At 43.4% G+C, this 21,590-nt stretch overlaps 1 protein-coding gene across 1 annotated transcript in view; it reads left to right on the plus strand.

The window, feature by feature from the left end:
- Positions 1 to 21,133, plus strand: part of dtx1 (deltex 1, E3 ubiquitin ligase) — a 348,134-nt gene extending 327,001 nt beyond the window's left edge. The window contains exons 7-9 of the mRNA XM_085961523.1: positions 10,784 to 10,945; positions 13,160 to 13,249; positions 15,451 to 21,133. Of these exons, the coding sequence (XP_085817649.1) occupies positions 10,784 to 10,945; positions 13,160 to 13,249; positions 15,451 to 15,675 (477 nt within the window). The 3' untranslated portion in view covers positions 15,676 to 21,133. The remainder of the gene's footprint in view (positions 1 to 10,783; positions 10,946 to 13,159; positions 13,250 to 15,450) is intronic.
- Positions 21,134 to 21,590: the final 457 nt, after the last annotated feature.

Consider the following 21,590-nt stretch of genomic DNA (forward strand, 5'->3'; position numbering starts at 1 on the left):
AGGGCTGCATTTATTGCTCATCCCTAGTTGCCCTGAGATTGTGGGCCTTCTCCTTACTGCTTCAGTTCTTATGGTGATAAGGCTCCCACATCAGTGCTCAGTAGGGAATTCTAGGATATTGACTCAGCGATGGTGAAGGAATGGCGATATATGTTCAAATCAGGATGGCGTGACTTGGAGGGGAAATTGGAGGTCATGGTGTTCCCAAGACATCGCTGCTCTTGTCCCTCTTAGTGGTAGAGGTCACAGGGGAAGGAGTTCCTGTTGAAGCAACCTTACAGCAATGCATCCTGCAACCACAATGTACCTATGATAGAGCAGGGAGATATTGAACCCAGTAGCATGGGTACTGATCAACTGAACCGCTCTGTCCTGGATGGTGCTAAGCCTCTTGAGTGTTATTGTGGGTCCATTCATCCAGGCAAGTGCGAATATTCCATCACATCCCTGACTTGAGCCTTGGAGGTGGTGGAGAAGCTTTGAGGGGTCAGGAGGTGAGCCACACACCGCAGAGTATCCAGCCTCTGCCCAGCTCTTGTGTCCACGGTGTTGATATGGCTGGTCCAGTTCGGCTTCTTGTCGGTGACCCCAAGACGTTGATGGTGGGGGACTTGGCAATAGTGATACCATTGAAGGTCAGCGGAGATGGCTGAGCTTCCTCTTGTTTGAGATGCTAAGCTAATGGGAATAATGACTTATACTTTCAGCAAAATACTAGGATAAGGTCATTGCAGGGCCTTGGCTTTAATCAAATCAAATCAAATCAAATCAACTTTTATTGTCATTGTTAGTGCACAAGTGTAGTACAACGAAATGTAGGCTTGCAGCTCCCGAGAGTGTACATTTGGATTAAGACATTTAAACATTCAACATACATTTGGCTTGTAGTATATTAACATAAATATAACCATAATAAAGTGCATTGGCAGATGTGCAGGCTTTAGAGTTTATTTGTGGAGTTCAGTAGGATGACAGCCCTGGGAAAGAAGCTGTTCCTAAATCTGGTCGTACGGGTGCGAATGCATCTGTAGCGTCTCCCAGATGGCAGGAGGGCGAACAGACTGTGGCTGGGGTGGGTAGGGTCTTTGATGATGGACCGTGACCTCCGTAGACAGCGTTTCTGGTATATGTGCTCTATGGTCGGTAGCCGGGTGCCGGTAATGCGTTGGGCAGTTTTGACTACCCGCTGCAGGGCTTCTGGTCATAGTAGCTACAGCTGCCATACCATACTGTGATACAGTTTGTCAGGATGCTCTCTATAGTGCAGCGGTAAAAGTTAGAGAGGATCAGGGGTGACAGGTTACATCCCTTCAGCCTCCTTAGGAAATATAGGCGCTGCTGGGCCTTCTTCACCAGAGAGGAGGTGTTGAGGGACCAGGAGAGTTCTTCCGTGATGTGGACTCCGAGGAACTTAAAGCTGTCCACCCTTTCCACCACAGCCCCATTGATGTGGATGGGGGTGTGACTTCCGCCTTTGGACTTCCTGAAGTCCACAATGATTTCTTTGGTTTTCTTGGTGTTAAGGGCCAGGTTGTTATCGGCGCACCACTTCACGAGATGCTGGACCTCCTCCCTGTAGGCTGACTCATCGTTGTTGGTGATCTGGCCTACTACCGTGGTGTCATCCGCAAACTTGATGATGGTGTTGGAACCATTAACAGCCACACAGTCGTGGGTGAAGAGGGAGTAGAGGAGGGGGCTCAGCACACATCCTTGTGGGGCCCCCGTGTTCAGGGTCGGGGGGGGGAGGTGTGGTTACCTAATTTGACAGACTGGGGTCTGTTTGTTAGGAAGTCCAGGGTCCAGTTGCAGAGGGAAGTGTTCAGGCCAAGAGTTTGGAGTTTGGTGGCCAGCTTGTTGGGGACGATAGTGTTGAATGCTGAGCTGTAGTCTATGAACAGCATTCTGATGTAGTTCTCCTTACCATCTAGGTGATTCAGTGCCGAGTGTAGAGCAGTTGTGATTGCATTCTCCGTTGATCTGTTTGCACGATAGGCAAACTGGTGTTGGTCAAGAGAGGCAGGAACACTGGCTTTGATGTGGGCTAAGACCAGTCTCTCGAAACACTTCATTATGATGGGTGTGAGTGCGACAGGTCGATAGTCGTTCAGGCACGTCACAGCCGTTTGTTTTGGCACAGGAATAATGGTAGCGGTCTTGAAGCATGTAGGGACTACTGCCTGGGCCAATGACAGATTGAAGATGGCGGTGAAGACATCAGCCAGCTGATCAGCACATTCCTTGAGTACCCGTCCAGGGATGCTATCCGGTCCAGCAGCCTTTCGTGTGTTCACTCCGCGTAGAACACCCCTTACGTTGGAGGTCGACAGAGTGAGCACCTGGTCTTCCGGGGGTGGCAAGGCTTTGGTAGCCGGCTCCCTGTTGTCCCTGTCGAAGTGAGCGTCGAAGTTGTTAAGCTCCTCCGGAAGGGAGGCATCGCTAACCGGGGGGCTGGTGTTTTTGCCCTTGTAGTCAGTGATGGACTGGATGCCTTGCCACATGCGCCGGGGGTCCAAGTTGTTGCGGAAGTGATCCTCTATCCGCAGTGTCTGTTTCCTTTTGGCAGTCCTGATACCCTTTTTTAGGTTGGTCCTAGCTGCACTGTAAGCCGCCGCGTCGCGTGCTTTCAACAGTGAGCGGACCTCTCCGTTCATCCAGGGTTTCTGGTTGGGGTATGTCCTGATATTTTTATGGGTCGTGACGACCTCGACGCAGCTGTTGATGTAGAATAGCACTGTGGATGCGTATTCCTTGATGTCATTATGGGCAAACATGCCCCAATCAGTGCGTTCGAAGCAGTCCTGAAGCTCCGATACTGCCCCCTCTGGCCATACTTTCACTGCTCTCACTGATGTTCTCCCTCTTGATGAGCGGTTTGTATGCCGGGGCTAGAAACAGGGAGAGGTGGTCAGACTTCTCAAGGTGGGGGCAGGGAATGGCCTTATAGGCGTCTACAATGCTCGTGTAGACTTGATCCAGTGTGTTCTCCCCTCTTGTGGGGCAGGAGACATTCTGGTGGAATTTCGGTAGTACAGTTTTTAGGTTTATGTGATTGAAGTCCCCCGCGATGATAAAAGCTCCGTCTGGGTGCGCAATTTGTTGTTCGCTGATGGCCCTGTAGAGGTTCTTCAGTGCTAGTTTGGCATTAGCGTGCGGTGGGATGTAGACCGCAGTGATGATAACAGCCGTGAATTCATCATCGGCTGTGCCACAGGCTTAATACATCTGGCCAATGGGACATTGTATTCATGTAAAAGCTCCTGCTGCAGCACTCCGCTTTTAGTCGCCCTGAAATTTAGCTCACTTTTGCTTGGCAGTTGACTAAAATACATTTAGAATATTAATATGTTTCTTCAGTCACATCTGTTTGTGATGCATCTGTACAAAGCACACCAGAGATTCAAAATATCCTCAAAGGCACACAAAAAAAAGCATTTTGTTGAAACCTAAATATAGGTTTGTGCTGGTAAAAGGCTAAATGAGGAGGAGCACGTAAGCAGAATGCAAATCATGCAGGTGTCTTTCTGCTGCTGTGTTGCATTGAGACGGCTTCTTCTTCAGTGCATACGTGAGACCAGGCAATCATTTGACCAGTGAGCATGCCTTTGATTATTTGTAATTCACATTACAGAGAGGTGTAGGCTAGTTGGCATGTTTGAGGGGTAGAATGCAGGTCTGACCTCTTGAGTTCTTGTGTGCAGTCTAGATGGTGCCCAAAGCTGCTTTTGTACTGCCGTGTTCGTCATCAACGTGCAGGGGTCACACAGCCGGCTCCCGCCCCCAAACAGACTTAAAACTAAAGCAGAATACCGCGGATGCTGGAAACAGAAAATGCTGGAAACCCTCAGCAGGTCAGGCATCATCTGTGGAGGTCAATGACCCTTCATCAGAACTGGACGAGCATGACTTTTCATCAGAACTGACCGATGATGAAAGGTCATCGAGCTGAAACATTGACTCTGTTTCTCTCTCCACAAATGCTGCCTGACCTGCTGAGTATTTCCAGCATTTTCTGTTTTTATCCCAAAATAAACTTGTTGGATTTGCTGAGAATGCCTGTGAGAAAGACCCAGCAAAGCAGTTTATTTGAGGCTGCAGGAGACCCACACGACAGGGGTTGGTAGCTCTGACAGAGCAGTGCAGCCGTATAAACACAGCTTATGCTTATTAGCCACATTGTGGCTCAAGGGACATTTTTATATCAATTACAGGCAGTACTTGTTTTCTTAAACTTTAGGCCAAGTTACATTAAAACCAGAAGGAAACTTTTTGGATTGAGTGGGGCAGTGATTTAAATCATTATCCTATTCATATTCAGGAGCTGCACGGAAATCCACCCCTGACTGACGGATAGCATCTCTTCTCTTTGCCGACTCTCACTGTCATAAGTTAGACAAGTTGGGGCTGTTTCAACCCAGTTCTTAATGGGAAACCAGTCAACAGCTCAAAACAATGGACAACTTGGCGCAAATTGTCCGCTTCATTCAGACAGGACACACGAGTAGCTAATTTGAGAATTGGAGATATCACGTTGGTGCAGTAGAGGTTGCTCATCTGAACGTTGGGTTACAGCGCAGAGCAGAGCAGTGAGAGCTTCACCTTACAGAAACAAATGCTACACCTGCAGTGGTGATGCTTGATATTAATGCCAGGTCACTGACCTCACTCGCATTTACCATTTCTAAAAAAAAAATTGAAAAGGACAGAACTTTTTGTTTTTTGCCATGGGGTTGGGGTGGATTTCCATTCATTTTGGCCTAGAAATTCAGTTGCCTTAGCGCCGCTTTTGAGGCGCTAGAGGGACTAGCGCCAGAGTTATGGCCAGTTTAAAAATTCCCTGGGGCCCTAAATCGGCGTTGCACCGGTAGCGCTGCGCCGGCACCGATGACGTCATCGGTGTGCGCAGCGTCCCGGTTGCCATGCCGACGGGCCCTAGCGCCGAAATTCAGTTGCGGCCGCCTCGCCCGTGGCAGCCGCAACTAAGACTCTGGCAACAGTCTTGCATGAGTTTGCGCCGGCGCATTAAAGGCCCCGCGGCGGCCGGCCGCTTTCCCGCCGGCCGCCTGCCCGCAGCTCCCTCCCCGGACTTCTCCCCCCCACCCCCCGGAACAGATGCAAGCCCGGCACTTGTCCGAGGTGCCGGGCTCATTTTTAGACAGATGTGCGCGGGCCGCGGCCGGGTGCAGGCAGCTCCTCCTTAACGGAAGGAGGAGGCCTGCACTTCCCGAGCCTGCCGCACCGCATCGGGTGCCGCAGCGCCGGAATTGCGGCGCGAAACGGCAGTTAGTGCCGATTTACCGCCGCAAAGACCCTTCAGTAGCGCCGGCAGCCGTTTGGGCGCGGCCCTGCTGAATTTTTGGCGCGCGCAGGGGGACTTAGCGCCGGCACTAACTTCCGGCGCTAAAGCCCTGGCTAAGCCAAAACCCAATTTCTAGGCCTTTGAGTTTATGCATATTTACAGGTTAGGGGCCCAATTCAACTCGGAGACCAATTTAATTCATTCCAGAAGCATTGAACAATTACTGGTGCGCAGAAAGCATCCCTTTCAAGTGTTGAGTGTCAAAGTCTCCCTCTTTAGTAATGCTAAGGCATGAGCTTGACCTCTACTCAGTTGTTTCCTGGACTGTCCTTTCCACCTGCACCTGCTCACTTGTGCTCAGTGAATCACCCAGTGCAAACCCTTCTAACTCACTGTCTATACCACGCGGGCTGTTGATTTCTGTGCTGGTGCTTGAAAGGGTGAAAGCGACTGATGGGGTATCATCAGGAGGGTTCTCCCCCACAGATGTCCCGTCCATCGCCCGCCCAATATAAGCCTGAATCGAGAATTGCCTCTTAAGTTATTTTAACTTAAATCTGTGATAAAAGTAATAACATGAAAAATATTTTTTAATAGTAATGCTTAGGTCCTATCCATAAAAATACTGTCTGTATATGACCGTTCATTTTGGTAATGTATGATACTATTTGGACAAATTACCTTTATATTTTGATACAGCACCTGACTGTTGGGTGATTCTAATCCATTGGCTGTACCTGTTTGTCAGGCTGAGGGAGAACAGTACTTACAAATTGAAATGTTCCCTCTATGCATTGAATGACCACATGAAGAACTCCAAATCAGATGCAACAAAACTGCACTTTGTTTTTAATCCTCCTTTTATAATATGTTATTAATCTTCCCTTTCTCCCCCTATGCTGCACACTATGAACTAGTCAATAGGATGATTCACTTCCACCACTACCAATGCTGAGATAGAAAAGATGTGGGGTCAGGGCTAGGTCAGGGGGGCCTGGGGAGAGGTTTGGCTTGTTGGGCAACGGGAAAGGAAGAAGTAGCAGAGGCAGCTGAATGGATGACCTCAATCAAAGTGACAAAGAAGTCCGTGAGGTCTTCACACTTGCTTTTGGAGGTAAGAGAGCAGGGGAGAGTGGTTTAAAGAGATGGTTTGTAGTGAAGAAAAGAAGCTGGGGTTATCTTGACTCTCAGGATAATCCTGGAGCAGTGGACAGTTTTGGCAGAGGAGAGTGAGGCCTAATAGCACTTAATGTGGCCCAACCAGATCTGGTGAAGGATGGCGGAACCAGTTGTGTGCCAGAAACGCTGAAGTCTGCATCTTGGATTTGAGCGATGCAAAGGTGGGGACTATACCAGGGAGAACAGCCAGGAGGGGAGAAAGTTCAAATTTTACTGAATACAAGGTAGAGATGATGGAGTGGTTGAATAGATTGACAGCTGCAGGAGTATGGTGATGAATGGAGGGCCAAAGGCTATGCAGTTGGCAGCTTCAAAGTGCAATTGTAAGTGACTTGGGATAGCATTCTTTCCAGGGGTGGAATAAATTCAGCTCATAGGTTTAGCCTGAATAAAATGGTTAGACACATTTTGGTTTGGATGGGAATGCATAATTAGGAGCCACTGTAACCTCCAGTTCACAATATCAGAGTAAGAAGGTAATTGATAATTCTGTAGCACGGTACTCCCATTCACAACATGCATAAAGGTGTAAGTTTCATATCGTAGGAGACATGAATCTGTCTATAGAAACGGAACTCTATTATGAATAGAAATAAAGAGTGTTGGGAGACAGAGAAATTGTAGCCATTTCCACTCATCCTCGCTATCTAGTGAGTCTTGTTGGAAAGTGTATGTGTGTTGATATTAGGTACAAACAGGATTTGGCTTGGCTGTGATATCATCCCCCACTACCACCCAGCGGGCAGTTGATGCACTGTCTATATTCAGAGTGAAGAACAGACGCTTGGTTGTGGTACCAGAGGGTATCTGACCAATGATGGAACCAATGGCCAACAAGGAGTCAATGCCTTCAAGAGAAGAGGAGTGGAAAGAAAATTGAGGGGGGGAGGGGGGTTCGGAAAGAAGCCTGTAACACTGAAAAAAGTCATTTCTGAGGCAATTTAGATGGTGACAGAAATATTTGTTCAATAATTGTAAATCTCTACTTGTATTTTCCCTTGCGTTACACCTCTGTGATAGCACACACATTTAGAATAATAAACATGTTTTCAGTGCAGCTTAAAACATGTCAATAAATTACAATAGACTGCTTCAGCAAAGAATTTGGGAAGCGAATATTGGGATAATGTTAATAAATTTAATGTAATATTAAATTATATCAGGCCTGTTATTTGGACATGAATCTTATTATAATTCATGTCCATGTTCTATGTTGCAAATTATTTTTCTCAAACAGGAATTCCATACCATTAGCAAAACAAATGCAGTGACTCGCACTTTTGAGATTAATACCAGTGCTGGAGGAATATATTAAAAAGCCACTATCCTGGCAGCGCTCTCTAACATTACTGGCATTCCCTGCCCCTGGGAGATACCATGTGACATAGAGTGAGAGGAGATCTGGAATCATGGAACTCTGCCGAATAGTCAGATCGGATTAGACAGACCCAGTCAGAAGATCCGAACTCCTGTCTCCTCATCGCAGCACCTAAATGGTTACATAAGAACATAAGAAACAGGAGCAGGAGTAGGCCATTCAGCCCCTCGAGCCTGCTCCGCCATTCAATAAGATCAAGGCTGATCATCTACCTCATCTCCACTTTCCTGCACTATCCCTATATCCCTTAATTCCCTTAATATTCAAAAATCTATCGATCTCTGTCTTGAATATACTCAACGACTGAGCATCCACAGTCCCCTGGGGTAGATAATTCCAAAGATTCACAACCCTTTGAGTGAAGAAATTTCGCCTCATCTCAGTCCTAAATGGCCGACCCCTTGTTTAATATTTTCTATAAGGCAACAAATTCTCCTCTCAGTCACGATCTTTCAAGGTTTCTGTTCTCTGGACTGTGTCTAGGGTTTGAATGTTCCCCTTGTGGACAGAAGTGGACAAGTACTTTTGGTGCAGTCTGAACAGAGCACAGTGCAGTTTCAGCATGATATCCGCTGACTTATACTCAAATGACGTAGCGAGATAGTTCATTGCTCTGTTTGCTTTGTCGATTGATTCTCCACCATGACTCGACATGTTAAACGCCAAGTTTACCAACGTCACCAATCTCTTTCAACTTCACTTTTCGTTATTTCTACACATTGACTATATATTTGCCCATCTTCTCTTTCAGACAGCAGTACCTAAAATGTAATCTGCGTTAAATTTCTTCAGCCGCTGTTCTGTCCACTTACAGATTTTATATAACCTTTTTTTCTAAATCATTGGCAGTTTCCTCTGACTTGACTCGACTCCCCCTTCTTGCCCTCCCAGTTGTCTGATGTCATCTCTGCACTTGACCAGTTTGCGTTGAGCTTCTGATTCCAAGTCGCTGATAGAAATTGAGGAGCCTCTTTTTGAGCTTGTCTAATTTAGTTTTTCAATCGCCCATAAACTGTTAGTTAGTAAAACCAACTGAATGGTAAAAATGAATTGAATATTGCTTTTGGTACAGATGTCCTCTTGTCAGAATCTGGGTAGTGATGAAGGGTCATAGACCTGAAACGTTGACCTAATATTTTTAATTTATTCCGCATATGCTGCCTAACCTGCTGAGTGTTTCCAGCATTTTCTGTTTGTATTTCAATTCTCTTTCTTGTTTCTTTTGATCTCCCCTTATTATGCACCATTTCCCAAGTCCTCACCCCTTTCTCCAATCCATACATTCTCCTTTGTATGAAAAGGCAGGAAGGTCACTATCTCATTGGTGTTTGTGGGACCTTGTGTGCATTTGCCTTCATCATTATAACTGAATACATTTTTTAAAAGTACTTCATTGGCTGTGAAGCACTTCGGAACGTCCTGAAGCCGTGAAAGATGCTATATAAATGAAAATTATTTTTCTCATTTCTTTTACTCAAAAAGAATAATCAACAACAACAACAACTTGCATTTATATTGCGCGTGTCCCAAGGTGCTTCACAGGAGCGTTATCAAACAAAATTTGACACCGAGCCACATGAGATATTAGGACAGAGAAAGAGGTCGCTTTTAAAGGAGGAGAGAGAAGTAGAGAGGCGGAGAGGTTTACACTGTACATGGGAGGCAGGGTGAATATTTGTTACTATCCCAGAAATCAGTTTGGTTCAGATATCCCTACCAAAACTGTACTTTTATTGCGCAGTCATATCAATCATCATAAATCTGACAGTGCTGAGATAAACCTTTGCACAATCACAGGATTACAATGTGTTGGAGGTGAAATAGTGAAGTGGTTAAATGGTAGACTTGAGATATCTTATTGAAAATACTACTGTGTGATTGTAAAAGTCTTCACAAGCATTGTAATTTTATTTCAATCATGTTTAATTCTAACATTTTTAAAGTATTTGGACCGTTTAAACATGCATTAACCACTCCATGATCTCATTGAATGGCAGAGCAGGCTCGAAGGGCCGAATGGCCTACTCCTGCTCCTATCTTCTATGTTTCTATGTTGCGAACTTGTCACTTTCTGCTACCTGTTGAGTCTTCTTAGTTAGTCATGACATGAGAGACAACCCCACTGCCACAATTGATTTCTCAGCATCAAGTCAGTGTGTTCAGACACTGCTTGTGAGACATTCTTCAGGTGTGCATGACCGTTGTGGTGTTAATCTTGTGGTGTTAATCTTGTTAAGCCAATGGGAGGTGCATCATAGTGACGTGGGTTAACTCTGCTTCCAGTTTTCCCTTCCTCCCTGCGGTGGCTTTCCATGATGGTCTGACTGAGATTGCACCTTGCCATAAGCGGAATCCTGAGTGTAAGCCCCGGGTCCTTCTGCACTTTGATGAAGGTCATTGGTACACCAGGCAGCTTCAAACTGCGGCGCATTTCCCTGGGAATTGAGTTTCATACAGCATCACTTGAAAGCGGAGTTTGTTCAATAGTGAATTTGAAATAATAACCAAGCTGCATTTAGCCCAGCGGTATATTGGGGCAGACAGTTGTTTCACAGTCTGAAGGTGGAAGTTCCAGGGCTACTAATCTCAGTCTGTCTTGATTACAGAGGTTAGTTGGATCTCATCTAGGTTTCTGGTGGAGCAGTATGTCTTGTTGACCTCCTACCTCAAGAAGTATGCATGTAGGAGAAAGACTGAAGTGGCAAAACTGAGGGTTCAAAATGTAAATAAAATAATTTTGTAATAAGATAGTCATTTTTACAATCTAGCCACAATACAGTACCAGAGAAACATATTCCAAAATCATGCAGTATTTTGGAGCAAGATGTATATAAGATTATATAAAACCACTGAATCACAAGAACATTGAGCAAGTTGCCATTATCAGTGAAAATAGAATGGAAGGTATTGTGATTTCTCTTTTTCAGGACGGTAGCCTGCAGTGCCCCACTTGCAAGGCCATCTATGGTGAGAAAACTGGAACACAGCCACCTGGGAAGATGGAATATCACGTGATCCCACACTCACTGCCTGGATACACCGAATCCAAAACTATTCGCATTGTCTATGACATCCCAGCAGGACTACAGGTGAATGCTTCTAACAATTTCATATCTTGTTAGGATCACTTGAGTAACTATCATATTTGTACCGCAAATATAGTACAGCAAGAGTTTAAATTATAGCCGTTTCTGTTGAAAAAGCAGCACGATGTGAATTTTGCACAGGCTATACAATAATACATCTGCACTGGTACAAGTGGCTATCACACAACCATTTTCCATATTTGTTAGTAAAAATAAAGACTCTTATTCTTAAAGGAGCTTAGAATTCAGAACATGCACAAGCACGGGTGCCGATTTCTCTGGTATCAATGCTGATGTACAGTGCTTCAAGACTGTCCATGCCATGGAAGTTTTGAATATCGGTTATTTCATCTTATACTAAAAAAGCAATAAATTGTATTTCCTTGAATGATAGCAATAGCTGTATATCAACCTAATGTCATTGGCAGTTCAGTAGACCAATGTGGTGCAGATCTAACAATATTAAACCGATACAAGACAAAGCCAATGGAATATGGCATGTTGATGAAAGGGAGAAAGTACATCACTCCCAACCTCAATTAAATCGCAGTACAGAAACCAGATTGCAAGGTCTCAACAGGGAATACGGTCCACTCCTCAAATAAATGAGTACTTAAAAAAAAAAAAAAATGGTATTATTTAATGATTTTAATTAAGCAACATAATTAACACAACAAAGAGGTGATTTGCTGCTTAAAAAAACGGAATCATTAGATGATCTGTATTGAGCCACTTTTAGATAGTAAGGAGAGAGATTGTTGTGAGGAAGAAAGATTTGAGATAGAATGACAACAAGGGAGTGTGAAGGGTTGTAAAGTAGGTTTTTTGAAGTGAGGGCTGTTTTGAAGGAGGTAGGAAACATTTCCGAGTATGGAGATAGGCTGATGATGTCAGAAAGCAGAAGGCTGAGAAGATAAATTTGGGTAGTAAGGCGACAGAATGGTCAAGGAAATGGGTGTCGGGTTTCATGATCAGGATGAGTTTGATGAGGGTAAGGGAGGGAAAAAGTATGGGATTAAGGGTGGACTCAGGGAATGGTTTGGATGAGGGGAGAAGCAAAGGATCGGAGTAAGGAGGGCAGGAAGCAGCACAGGAACAACTGCGGATGGCTTAGATTTTGGATACAAAGAAGTCCACAAATTTCTCATATTTAGAATGATGCAATCTAGGTAATTTTACAGGTCCGCCCGTGTTGGAAAATAATAATAATACAGGTAGACTACCCTTTATCCGGACTTCCGAAAACCGAAACCCTCTAAAAACCGAAGGTTTTTTCGTTCAGCGTAAGTCGTGCGTACGAAAGAAAAAACCTTCGGTTTTAGAGGGTTCCGGTTTCGGAAGTTCGGATAAAGGGTAAGTCGTGCGCACGACCCCCCGCCGACCCCGCCGGCCCCGACAACCGCCGACCCCGCCAGCCCCGACAACCGCCGACCCCCCCGCGGACCCCGACAACCGCCGGCCCTGACAACCGCCGACCCCCCCGCCGGCCCCGACAACCGCCGACCCTGACTGACTTACGCTGAGCGTCAGCGTAAGTCGTGCACACGACCCCCCGCCGACCCCCACGCGGACCCCCGCCGACCCACCTTCCGAAATCCGAAATTCTCCTTTATCCGAAACTCAGCTGGTCCCGAGGTTTTCGGATAAAGGATAGTCTACCTGTACAACTTTATTGTCATTATACAATTACATGAACAACGAAATGTGATCTTGCAAGCTCCCATGAGTCCAGTACAAATAACATTAACATTAACGTAAATAGCACCGTCCTGGGAGAAGCAAAGCCACTGCGTCTGTGCGCGCCGCCATTCCATTTCCACCATTCCTCCTATCTTCAGCCCAACGCCCGGGCCTGCTCACCAGCCACCCCTCCCGGGGCTCCTTCCGTGACCTTCTCACCAACCGCCCCTCCTCGGGGCCTTCTGCACCTGGTCTTCCCTGATGGTCACCCCTCCAGGTACTAACCAGGCCTGGCTCTCGCTTAGCTTCCAAGCCTTGCCAGTGACCCTGTCCCTAGTCCCAGGAACAGGGCAGTAGGGCAATCATGGGCAGCACACACCCGAATTTCAGTATGCACTCCTAGTGGGCAAGACTCCTCGCTGGCAACATGGACCTGTAAACTTACCTCAAATGTTCCATTATTTGTGTGAATTCATGATTCATTAGTCAATCTAACTGGTGTTTTATTGTTTCAATTTTTTTTTCAATTTTGTGAAGGGCATTGAACACCCCAATCAAGGAAAGAAGTTCACTGCCAGAGGCTTTCCACGACACTGCTATCTGCCTGATACCGAGAAAGGCCGAAAGGTGAGAGTTACATTTGTATATGTTTGCTTATACACTACCAAAAAACCCTACAACCATCTAGGTTAATTGACTTTGACATCTAGAATAATAGCCAGTACTTTATACCTCATAAAGATTATTGAATTAAACTCTTGTCTAGCTGTAGATCTCAAGAGCCTTCTGAAACAAGTTCTAAATTGCTTTGGACCCTTGAGTCTAGAAATGTTAACATTTTATTTGAGGTAAATATTGTTATTTCTAAAGTATTTTAAGTCACCGAGCAATAGGTATTCCACACGGGGCCACATCAATTAAAGACAACAATATGGAAAAGGACATACCTTCTCGCCACTTAAAACCTGTAGAAAAGGTCCATGATCAGTTAACACTGTCTTAGTTGAAGAAAAGAAAAACGTAATGGCCCAGATTTTGCTGGAGTGGGGCATCTCGCGGCTTGCTCTGTTAGTTAGACTTTTTCCTGCGCCCTTCTGCTTGAAATTATTTGCCCTGTAAGTTACTGGAAGTGCAAGCTGATCCTGGGATGAGAGGGCTGTCTTATGATGAGAGATTGTGTAGAATGGGCTATACTCTCTGGAGTATAGAAGAATGAGAGGTGATCTCATTGAAACATACAAGATTCTGAAGGGGATTGACAGGGTAGATGCTGAGAGGTTGTTTCCCCTGGCTGGAGTGTCTAGAACTAGGGGGCATAGTCTCAGGATAAGGGGTCAGCCATTTAAGACTGAGATGAAGGTTGTGAATCTTTGGAATTCTCTGCCCCAGAGGGCTGTGAATGCTGAGTCTTTGAGTATATTCAAGGCTGAGATAGGTAGATCTTTGGACTCTCGGGGAATCAAAGGATATGGAAATTGGGCGGGAAAGTGGAGTTGAGGTTGATGATCAGCCATGATCTTATTGAATGGCGGAGCAGGCTCAAGGGGCCGTATGGCCTACTCCTGCTCCTAGTTTTTATGTTCTTATAACGGCAGGCCAGGGCATCTGGGACTTTAGTGAACAACGGGACCAAAAGTCTATGGGGGGAAAATTCAGTTGGTAGCGTCACCCATTAGCGCCTTAAGAGGGCGCTAAGTGGGGCGCAAACCAACTAGCGCCCGGGCGCGGCGATATCTGCGCCTCTCGCGAAATTGACCGGACATTTTGCGGCGGTGCTAAACGCTACTGCCCGATCTCCTGCGCCGGCAGATCGTGATGTCAGTCGAGTGCGCAATGCCCCGGTAGCGCCCTGGACCGGATATTGAGTGGCGCCCCCTGCCTTAACGCCTGTCGCTAGCAACGACAGGTTGAGGGGAGCGTTTTGCAGTCGGGAAGGGACTGGGGGAGTGCTATTTAAAGGCGACCGCTTCCTGCCTTTTTTTGTTGGTGACATTTTTGCACCACGCATTCTGAGAGAGAGAGACTTCTGGAGAGATTCTACACTGTGTGAAGGAGTTTTGCATATTGAGCAGCACTTTGCAGGTTTATTTTGATTTGCCCTTCCTTGTATCTATTTAGAAGAGACTGTGGGGGCTGCACTCTGAGCTCTTTCCCTGGGTCTCTCCATTGTTCTTTCCAGCAGATTTGATGTACAGGTCTCTCCAGGCCGAGATTCAAGGCTGCAATGAGCAGGATGTAGATGGAGACCAAGATAAACCCTCCACTTTAAGATAAAAACAGAAAATGCTGGAGAAACTCAGCAGGTCAAGCAGTATCTGTGAAGAGAGAAACAGAGTTAACGTTTCAGTTCGATGGCCATTCATCAGAACTCCCCTTTAAGAACTGGCCGGTGCCAGTGTGTCTGTGTTCCATTGCTGACTGACATCCCATGAGCTTCGCCAGCGCTGTGAGTTAGCGCCTCGCTCCTTGGCCTTTGCGCCTTAAGACAGATGTGAAGCGCCTGATTTAGCGCTCCAATCACCTCTACGGGCAAGAGAGGTGAATTTTGCAGCCGGCGACGATAATTTGTGCCAGGCGCTAAACTTTGCGCCCGGCCGATATTCTCGCCTCAAAATGGGCGATACTGAATTTCTCCCCCTATCTCTTTAACCAATGAGATTTAAAGAGGAGAAGGAGGGTGAATTAGAGTTAAATCAGGTACAGAAAGAGAAATAAAGAGAGGGAGAGAAAGATTGGATTAAGAGAGAGAGAGAGAGAGAAAAGAGACAGAAAGAAAAATGATCTTTACCCATTTGCTTATGTTCTAATCTTTAATTGTCATTTTTTAGATTCTGAAGCTATTGATTGTGGCGTGGGATCGCAGGTTGTTATTCACCATTGGAACATCCAACACCACTGGAGAAGCGGATACTGTGGTGTGGAATGAAATCCATCACAAAACGGAGTTTGGATCAAATTTAACCGGACATGGCTACCCAGATCCTAACTATTTGGACAATGTCCTGGCAGAATTATCTGCCCAAGGGGTCCTTGAGGACTGCATAAAGGACTGAGAAGGGGACTTGAAGAACTAGCCAATAAGATTTTTGGACACTGAAGATCATACCCTGTAAAGTACATTACTGGGGTTCAAATATGCTTTGCTTTACTGCCTTGGCCACTACTTTGTTAACTCCAGTTCAGGCTAGTTAAAACCAGACTGCGGTGGCCTGATTCGGTTTATTGGTGGCAAATTACAGTTATATACTGTGCAAGTCTGCATCTGTTATTCCTCATGGAACGACCTACACAATATTAATAATTAGAGGCAAGTAAACCAAGGGAACGAGAGGGCTGTCGAGTTGACAGTTGCTTGCACTGGTCATTCCTTTAAAAAAGAACAGAAATGTTTTCCGTTTGGTCGAATCGTATACCGTGCACCTGTTGCAATACTGCAGCTAACTGTGCACATAGGGGCAAAAAAAAAATTGTGTCTGTTTAGTTGTAGGAATGCTGGCATCAGTCAACATGTCGCTTTCTAGAGATCATGAGCCGTACGTAAAACATGCAGCATTTTCATAAATAACTTGTGTACATCTCTCAGGGATGTCAGTATTTTCGCTTGAATGTGTCGCTGTAAATAGTGTACAGTGGACAGAAGAAGGAGGAAAGTTGCTTTGCATGTGAAAACTATATGGCTTAAAAAGTGCCCATTTTATCTTATTTTATCATATGGACAGCAACACCATGGAGCATTTTAAAACAGTTTTGACAAAGGTAGTTTAAATTTTAAAGACACTGCTTATAAAGTGTTGTTCAGAAATAACTAAGGGCTTGTTCTGTGTTAAAGGTCTGTCTCGTTACTCCATTAGTCCAGCTAAGTATTAGTGTCCTGGTGGCCCATGCTGCATGTCAGTAACAATGAATACATATGTCCTCAGTCGAGGCTGTTTATTTAAAGTTAACTTTTGTAACTATAGATGTTGCTATACTTCATAGCCAAGTATGTCACAGTCTTAACTGAATCATTTATGTCTACTGTGTTTGAGACTCTTGATTATGTTTATGAATTTAGCAGTGAATGCATCCGAAGGCAAGAAATAGATTTTTTTCTTTTGATTTTTTTCCATCAATGTGGATGTTTCTGTTTTTAATTTTAAACGATGACTCAAAGTTCTACATGCAACTCAATGTACTTGGCTGTCAGATTATGTGAAAGGATTACTTCACGGGGGGAATCCGGGGATGCTGTTTTTTAAGAGGACTTCAAAGACACAACAGTTATACATCCAGTCCAGAGACAGAAATTGGATAACATTCCTGCCAAATCCAGTCACTGGCTCGGTAAAATGGATGTCTACTGACATTTGGGCTGTGCTCTTCTGTCAAAGGGAGGCCATGCGGGGTGAAATGTTGCAAAGCTATGAACAGTTTACAAAATGGTGATAGCTATAGAAGTATTCAATATTATCCTGACACTGCTGTCAAATCCATTGTGTTCACAGTCATTACTGGCAAATGTAATGTACAATGAATGCTGTTTCTGTAAGTTATGTTCTCGTTGCTGGCTTGTATGACATTCAACTTATGAAATTTATTGCCAAAAAGATTTGAATGGAAAATAAATGATACTGGAGGAGGATAGTGACATTTCCTTTAAGTTTAGGGGGTCACAGTAGTTTAAAGATGAACATAATGTACTCAATAGTCTAATTGTTTGAAGGATGCTGTGTAAAATGGCAATCTCTCCTGTTTTTTAAGACAATTTAAAAAAAGGAAATTGAAATTGCTTTTTTGTTAGAAATGTGCAAGCAAAATGGGGAAACATTAGATTCATAAAGTGACCAGCGATGTCTAAAGCTTTCTAGAAAATAACTTGAAACTAAATGATGGGAGTTATTTTTTTAAATTAAAAATAGTTGTCCAAATACTTTTTATCTATGGGCAAAAATGGAACTACTACTCTGCCTGCCTCTGTTTCTCATAGCAAATGATTATCTGCTAGAGAATGATGTCCTGGTGAACCTATTCTATTCTGATGACACTTGCGGTCATAATCCTAGTCCCACCCTAAGAACTGCCATGGAAATGCACCAGAAGACCAGCAAATACAATGCATTTGATACTGCAGAGCCGTAAAAAGTGTTAGCCACAGCACCTATGCTAAATTCACCAATAACATTGATCTGTCAGCATTAGAGTCAGCAGCAGATGGTGCCAATGGAGCTACTAGCAATATAGCATATTATAGATTCTGAAACAAATTAATTTTTATATAGAAATGAACACATTAACAAAGCATGTGTAAATAGTGTATTGATGTCAGTGTATCTTAAGAAGTGTAAGGGACAGTATCCATTATTTAGGCCTAGGCAGGTTCAATTTAAAACGTATTAAATTGAGCATGTATAATCGTGCTGGTCCTAGCATTACTGGAAATTGTACGGTATTTTGATTAACTCTCATTTGGAAGGTTGAATATAATCACAATTATTTTAGGAAATTAAGTATGAAGATGTTAATGTAGAAACTATGACAAATGATTTATTTTATAATTGTGTTCGCATAACAAGCTGAACTGGACTCAAACCATCATGAGGCCTGTTACTAAGCTGGCAATATCCTGCGTGCTCAGCTGATGAAGCAGCTACAAATTTAAATTCTGGTTTCTACACCTGTGAGGAACTGGCGAGGATTACCTTAAACAGAGAACATATTCCTTAAAGGGTCAGATGAATGAAAATAGCCATGAAAATGAATAAGCATAAAAAATATAAATCACCGATGTTTTAATATTTTATTTGGACCACCAGTGAAACTAGAATTAGATTCAAATTTTAATTCTAGTCGCCAAGCAACTTACTGAATTTCATTCCTGTTAACAAGAACTGACCAAAGTTATCAATCTCAGTTATGGAAGCTCACAGATAGCCCACCTTCCAGTCTCACCTGTAGACAGCTGTGAAGAGGGGTCCTATAATAGTGAGCGCTGTGCAGGTCTAAATAACAAAGATGTTATGAGTTTAATGAAAAAGTAATAAAAAAGTATTCATGTGCAGAGGATTCATTAACATACTAGAATATTATTAACAGGAGTTTACAGGCTCTGATACTTGATAGTTTGAATCATACGTTGGCAGTGATGAGAACAAATCTCTTTTATATATTGAAATAAATTAGTATCTTTGTAAAAATACACGAGTTTAAAGCTCAACTTCCAGCTCGGCACAATGTTGTGCTTGGCTAATTAGTATTTCTTTTCCAGGAAAGCACTTTGTATTGACCATTGACACAAAACACCAATTAAGGAGTGAGGAAAGGCTTATGGCCCTTATTATGACCCTTCCCAATTAGTGCAGTGTTATCAATACTCCATTGGTCCATGGATTGAGGCTTTTGCCTACAAACTATTCAATCCCGATTTTCCAGAGATAGCATTGCAATGAAAATAGATAGAAGAGTCAGATAGCAGAAAGTAATGGTTGATTTTCCATTTTTTTTTTATCTCATTAATTTTTTAGTGTAAAGTGTTTTATTTGCCACTTGCCTTACCATTTTAGTCAGTGTTGTTATTGGCTTAACCCTCTGCCAACTTGAGATATTACAGTAAAAATGCCTTAGCTCCCCACCATCCAGCAAGCTCTGTGCAAGTTCACTATTTAAAATCAAGACAAAGAAAATGCCTGATATTTATCCAAATAACCAGTAGCAAAGTTAAGTTAAATAATCTTCAAATCAAGGGGGTGATTTGAACCTAACTCACTGGGTAGGAAACTCATGGGATCGGGTGGATCACTGGTTTTACACACCGCCCACTGACTTCCCTGGACAGTAAAACCGGCGGGTGTACCCGTTGCACCCGATCCTGTCAGTTTCCTGATTGGCGGGATAGGTTAAAATTTCCCCCCATATGTGGCCACAGAGAATAACTGTAATGGACAGGCAATGGTTAAGTTAACACCCTCAATAATTAAGTTCAATTTTAATCTCAAATATTTCATTTTAGGAGAAGTGATATGTCCTAAAAGTGTAAATTATGTTGAAGGGAAAGTGAACAACCAAAATGTTAAAGAAAAGGAAGCTAGGAAGGAAATAAATGGAAAATCACCATTAAAACGTAACCATTCACATAGATCTTAATGTACGTCACATTAAAGTGAAGGACAAAAGTAAAATAAATACAAACTTAAGAGCTTTTGCTATTGGAGCACATGTTTCTAAAAGCTCCAGATTGTTAGATGGGACTTAGATTCTGGAGAAGGACTTCAGATCCTGGACCTCCTTTACAGCTCCCATTATTCTGTTTTCTTGCTGGGAAACAAGAAAACAAACGGGACTTTGGACAGCCTGGTATGATGCCATTGTAGATAAGCAATGATGTTGTCACATCTATCGCCGGCATACACTTGCCCTACTCTGCGTAACTAGGGTAAATGGCATTGGGAGTTCCAGGCTGTTCCCGTAACAAAGCAAGCGCTTCTTTCAAATCAGTTTGGCACAAACTCTTTAAGAGGAGGGAGCTTTACTTTGTAAATCAAGGCAGGACTTTCTGCTTTGAGACCAACTGTGGTCACAGGTTGTGTGACGTGGCCAGTTTTTAATCAAGAGTACGAAAATATTCTTTTAAAAATTAAAAGTTGGATATCATGTGAAATGAAAATTAATTGCACAAAATAAAGACCTCAATTCAACTTAAACTTACAACGCCATTTATTGTGGATTCAAAGAATCACAACTTCTATGATTCAGCTACCCAGAGAGATCTGGTTGGAACCATATACCTAGCTTAAATGTTCTTCTTTTTGCTACAATAAGTAAAACTTTTGACCATTATGTGAACAACCATGTTAAGTATCACACATGTAGCAGAAGCCATTGTGGGAATGATGGCTTATATGTGGCTAACCGCACATCCTAGGTGCTATATGAGATACCAAATACGAATTGCCGTTAAACAAAGACCAGGTTAATTAAAGTGGGATAAAATAACCAGTCTGCAAATGATACCTTTTTGAATTGTATTAAAGTGAAACAGTGTTCCTTGAAGAGTAATGGGTGCCCTGAGCATAGTGCTGTGAGGTGCATTAATAATTTCACTGGATTTGAAGGCTTGGCACCTGCTTTAACTTTAAACTCGGCCATTTTGGACTTTGTGGAGACAAACCCTATCAGATCCATGTACAACTACAGATTATGTAAAATGCTTCACATTGAAAAAGAATGAGACATGTAAATATTTGTGTCCTATTCTTAGTTTTAAGGAGAGATTGCCTTGGGGGAAATGTGATGTGTTGTGTTATGTTTCATGCAATCTGGTTCTCTGCACAATATTGATGTAGATTTTGATACTGCAAAATGCGATAGGGATCACATTCTTTCATCCATGACTATGTCTTGTGTTGTTATTTACTCACCAACATATCTTGAATTTATGTAATGAACTCATGCAATATGTATAAACTATTGGATAATATTGGATTTGCTTGTAACTGTTAGTAATAAATAATGAATAAACTTTATTTGGAGGATAAATTTTTACTGTTGCTGGAGTTTTTTTTCTAAGACTTTTCTACCACAATCTCTCAGCTGAAGAAATTCTCATTCTATAAATGATCTACTGGTTCCCCAGGGATGCCTATATGATGAATTGGTCCACTTTACAACAGTGTTTGAGTGATTGAATTCATTTTCTGAATCCAAAAGCCAGAATAATGATAGTTACAGATTACTGCACGATACCAGAATCAAGTTGTTTCACAGGATTAACCTGACCTTGATGTTTAAAATTTCAATGGATCTCTATTAGAGATGACTGGCTGTATTTTCCTTAAAATGGGGTGGGAAATGATTTAGGCAGATTCTGAAATCAAGTTTACATCCATTGCAAAATGCAGGTCCTTCACAATGTTGGGTCTTGATGATGTAGTTTGTCTGTATCTTTATGTAAAGTTGAGAGATTGAGATTGGAGAATACAGCAACCCTCCACAA

Source organism: Somniosus microcephalus, chromosome 19 (genome assembly GCF_052327205.1).
Source record: "Somniosus microcephalus isolate GS21.2 chromosome 19, FLI_Smic_1.0, whole genome shotgun sequence".
In the NCBI taxonomy this organism is placed as follows: Eukaryota; Metazoa; Chordata; class Chondrichthyes; order Squaliformes; family Somniosidae; genus Somniosus; species Somniosus microcephalus.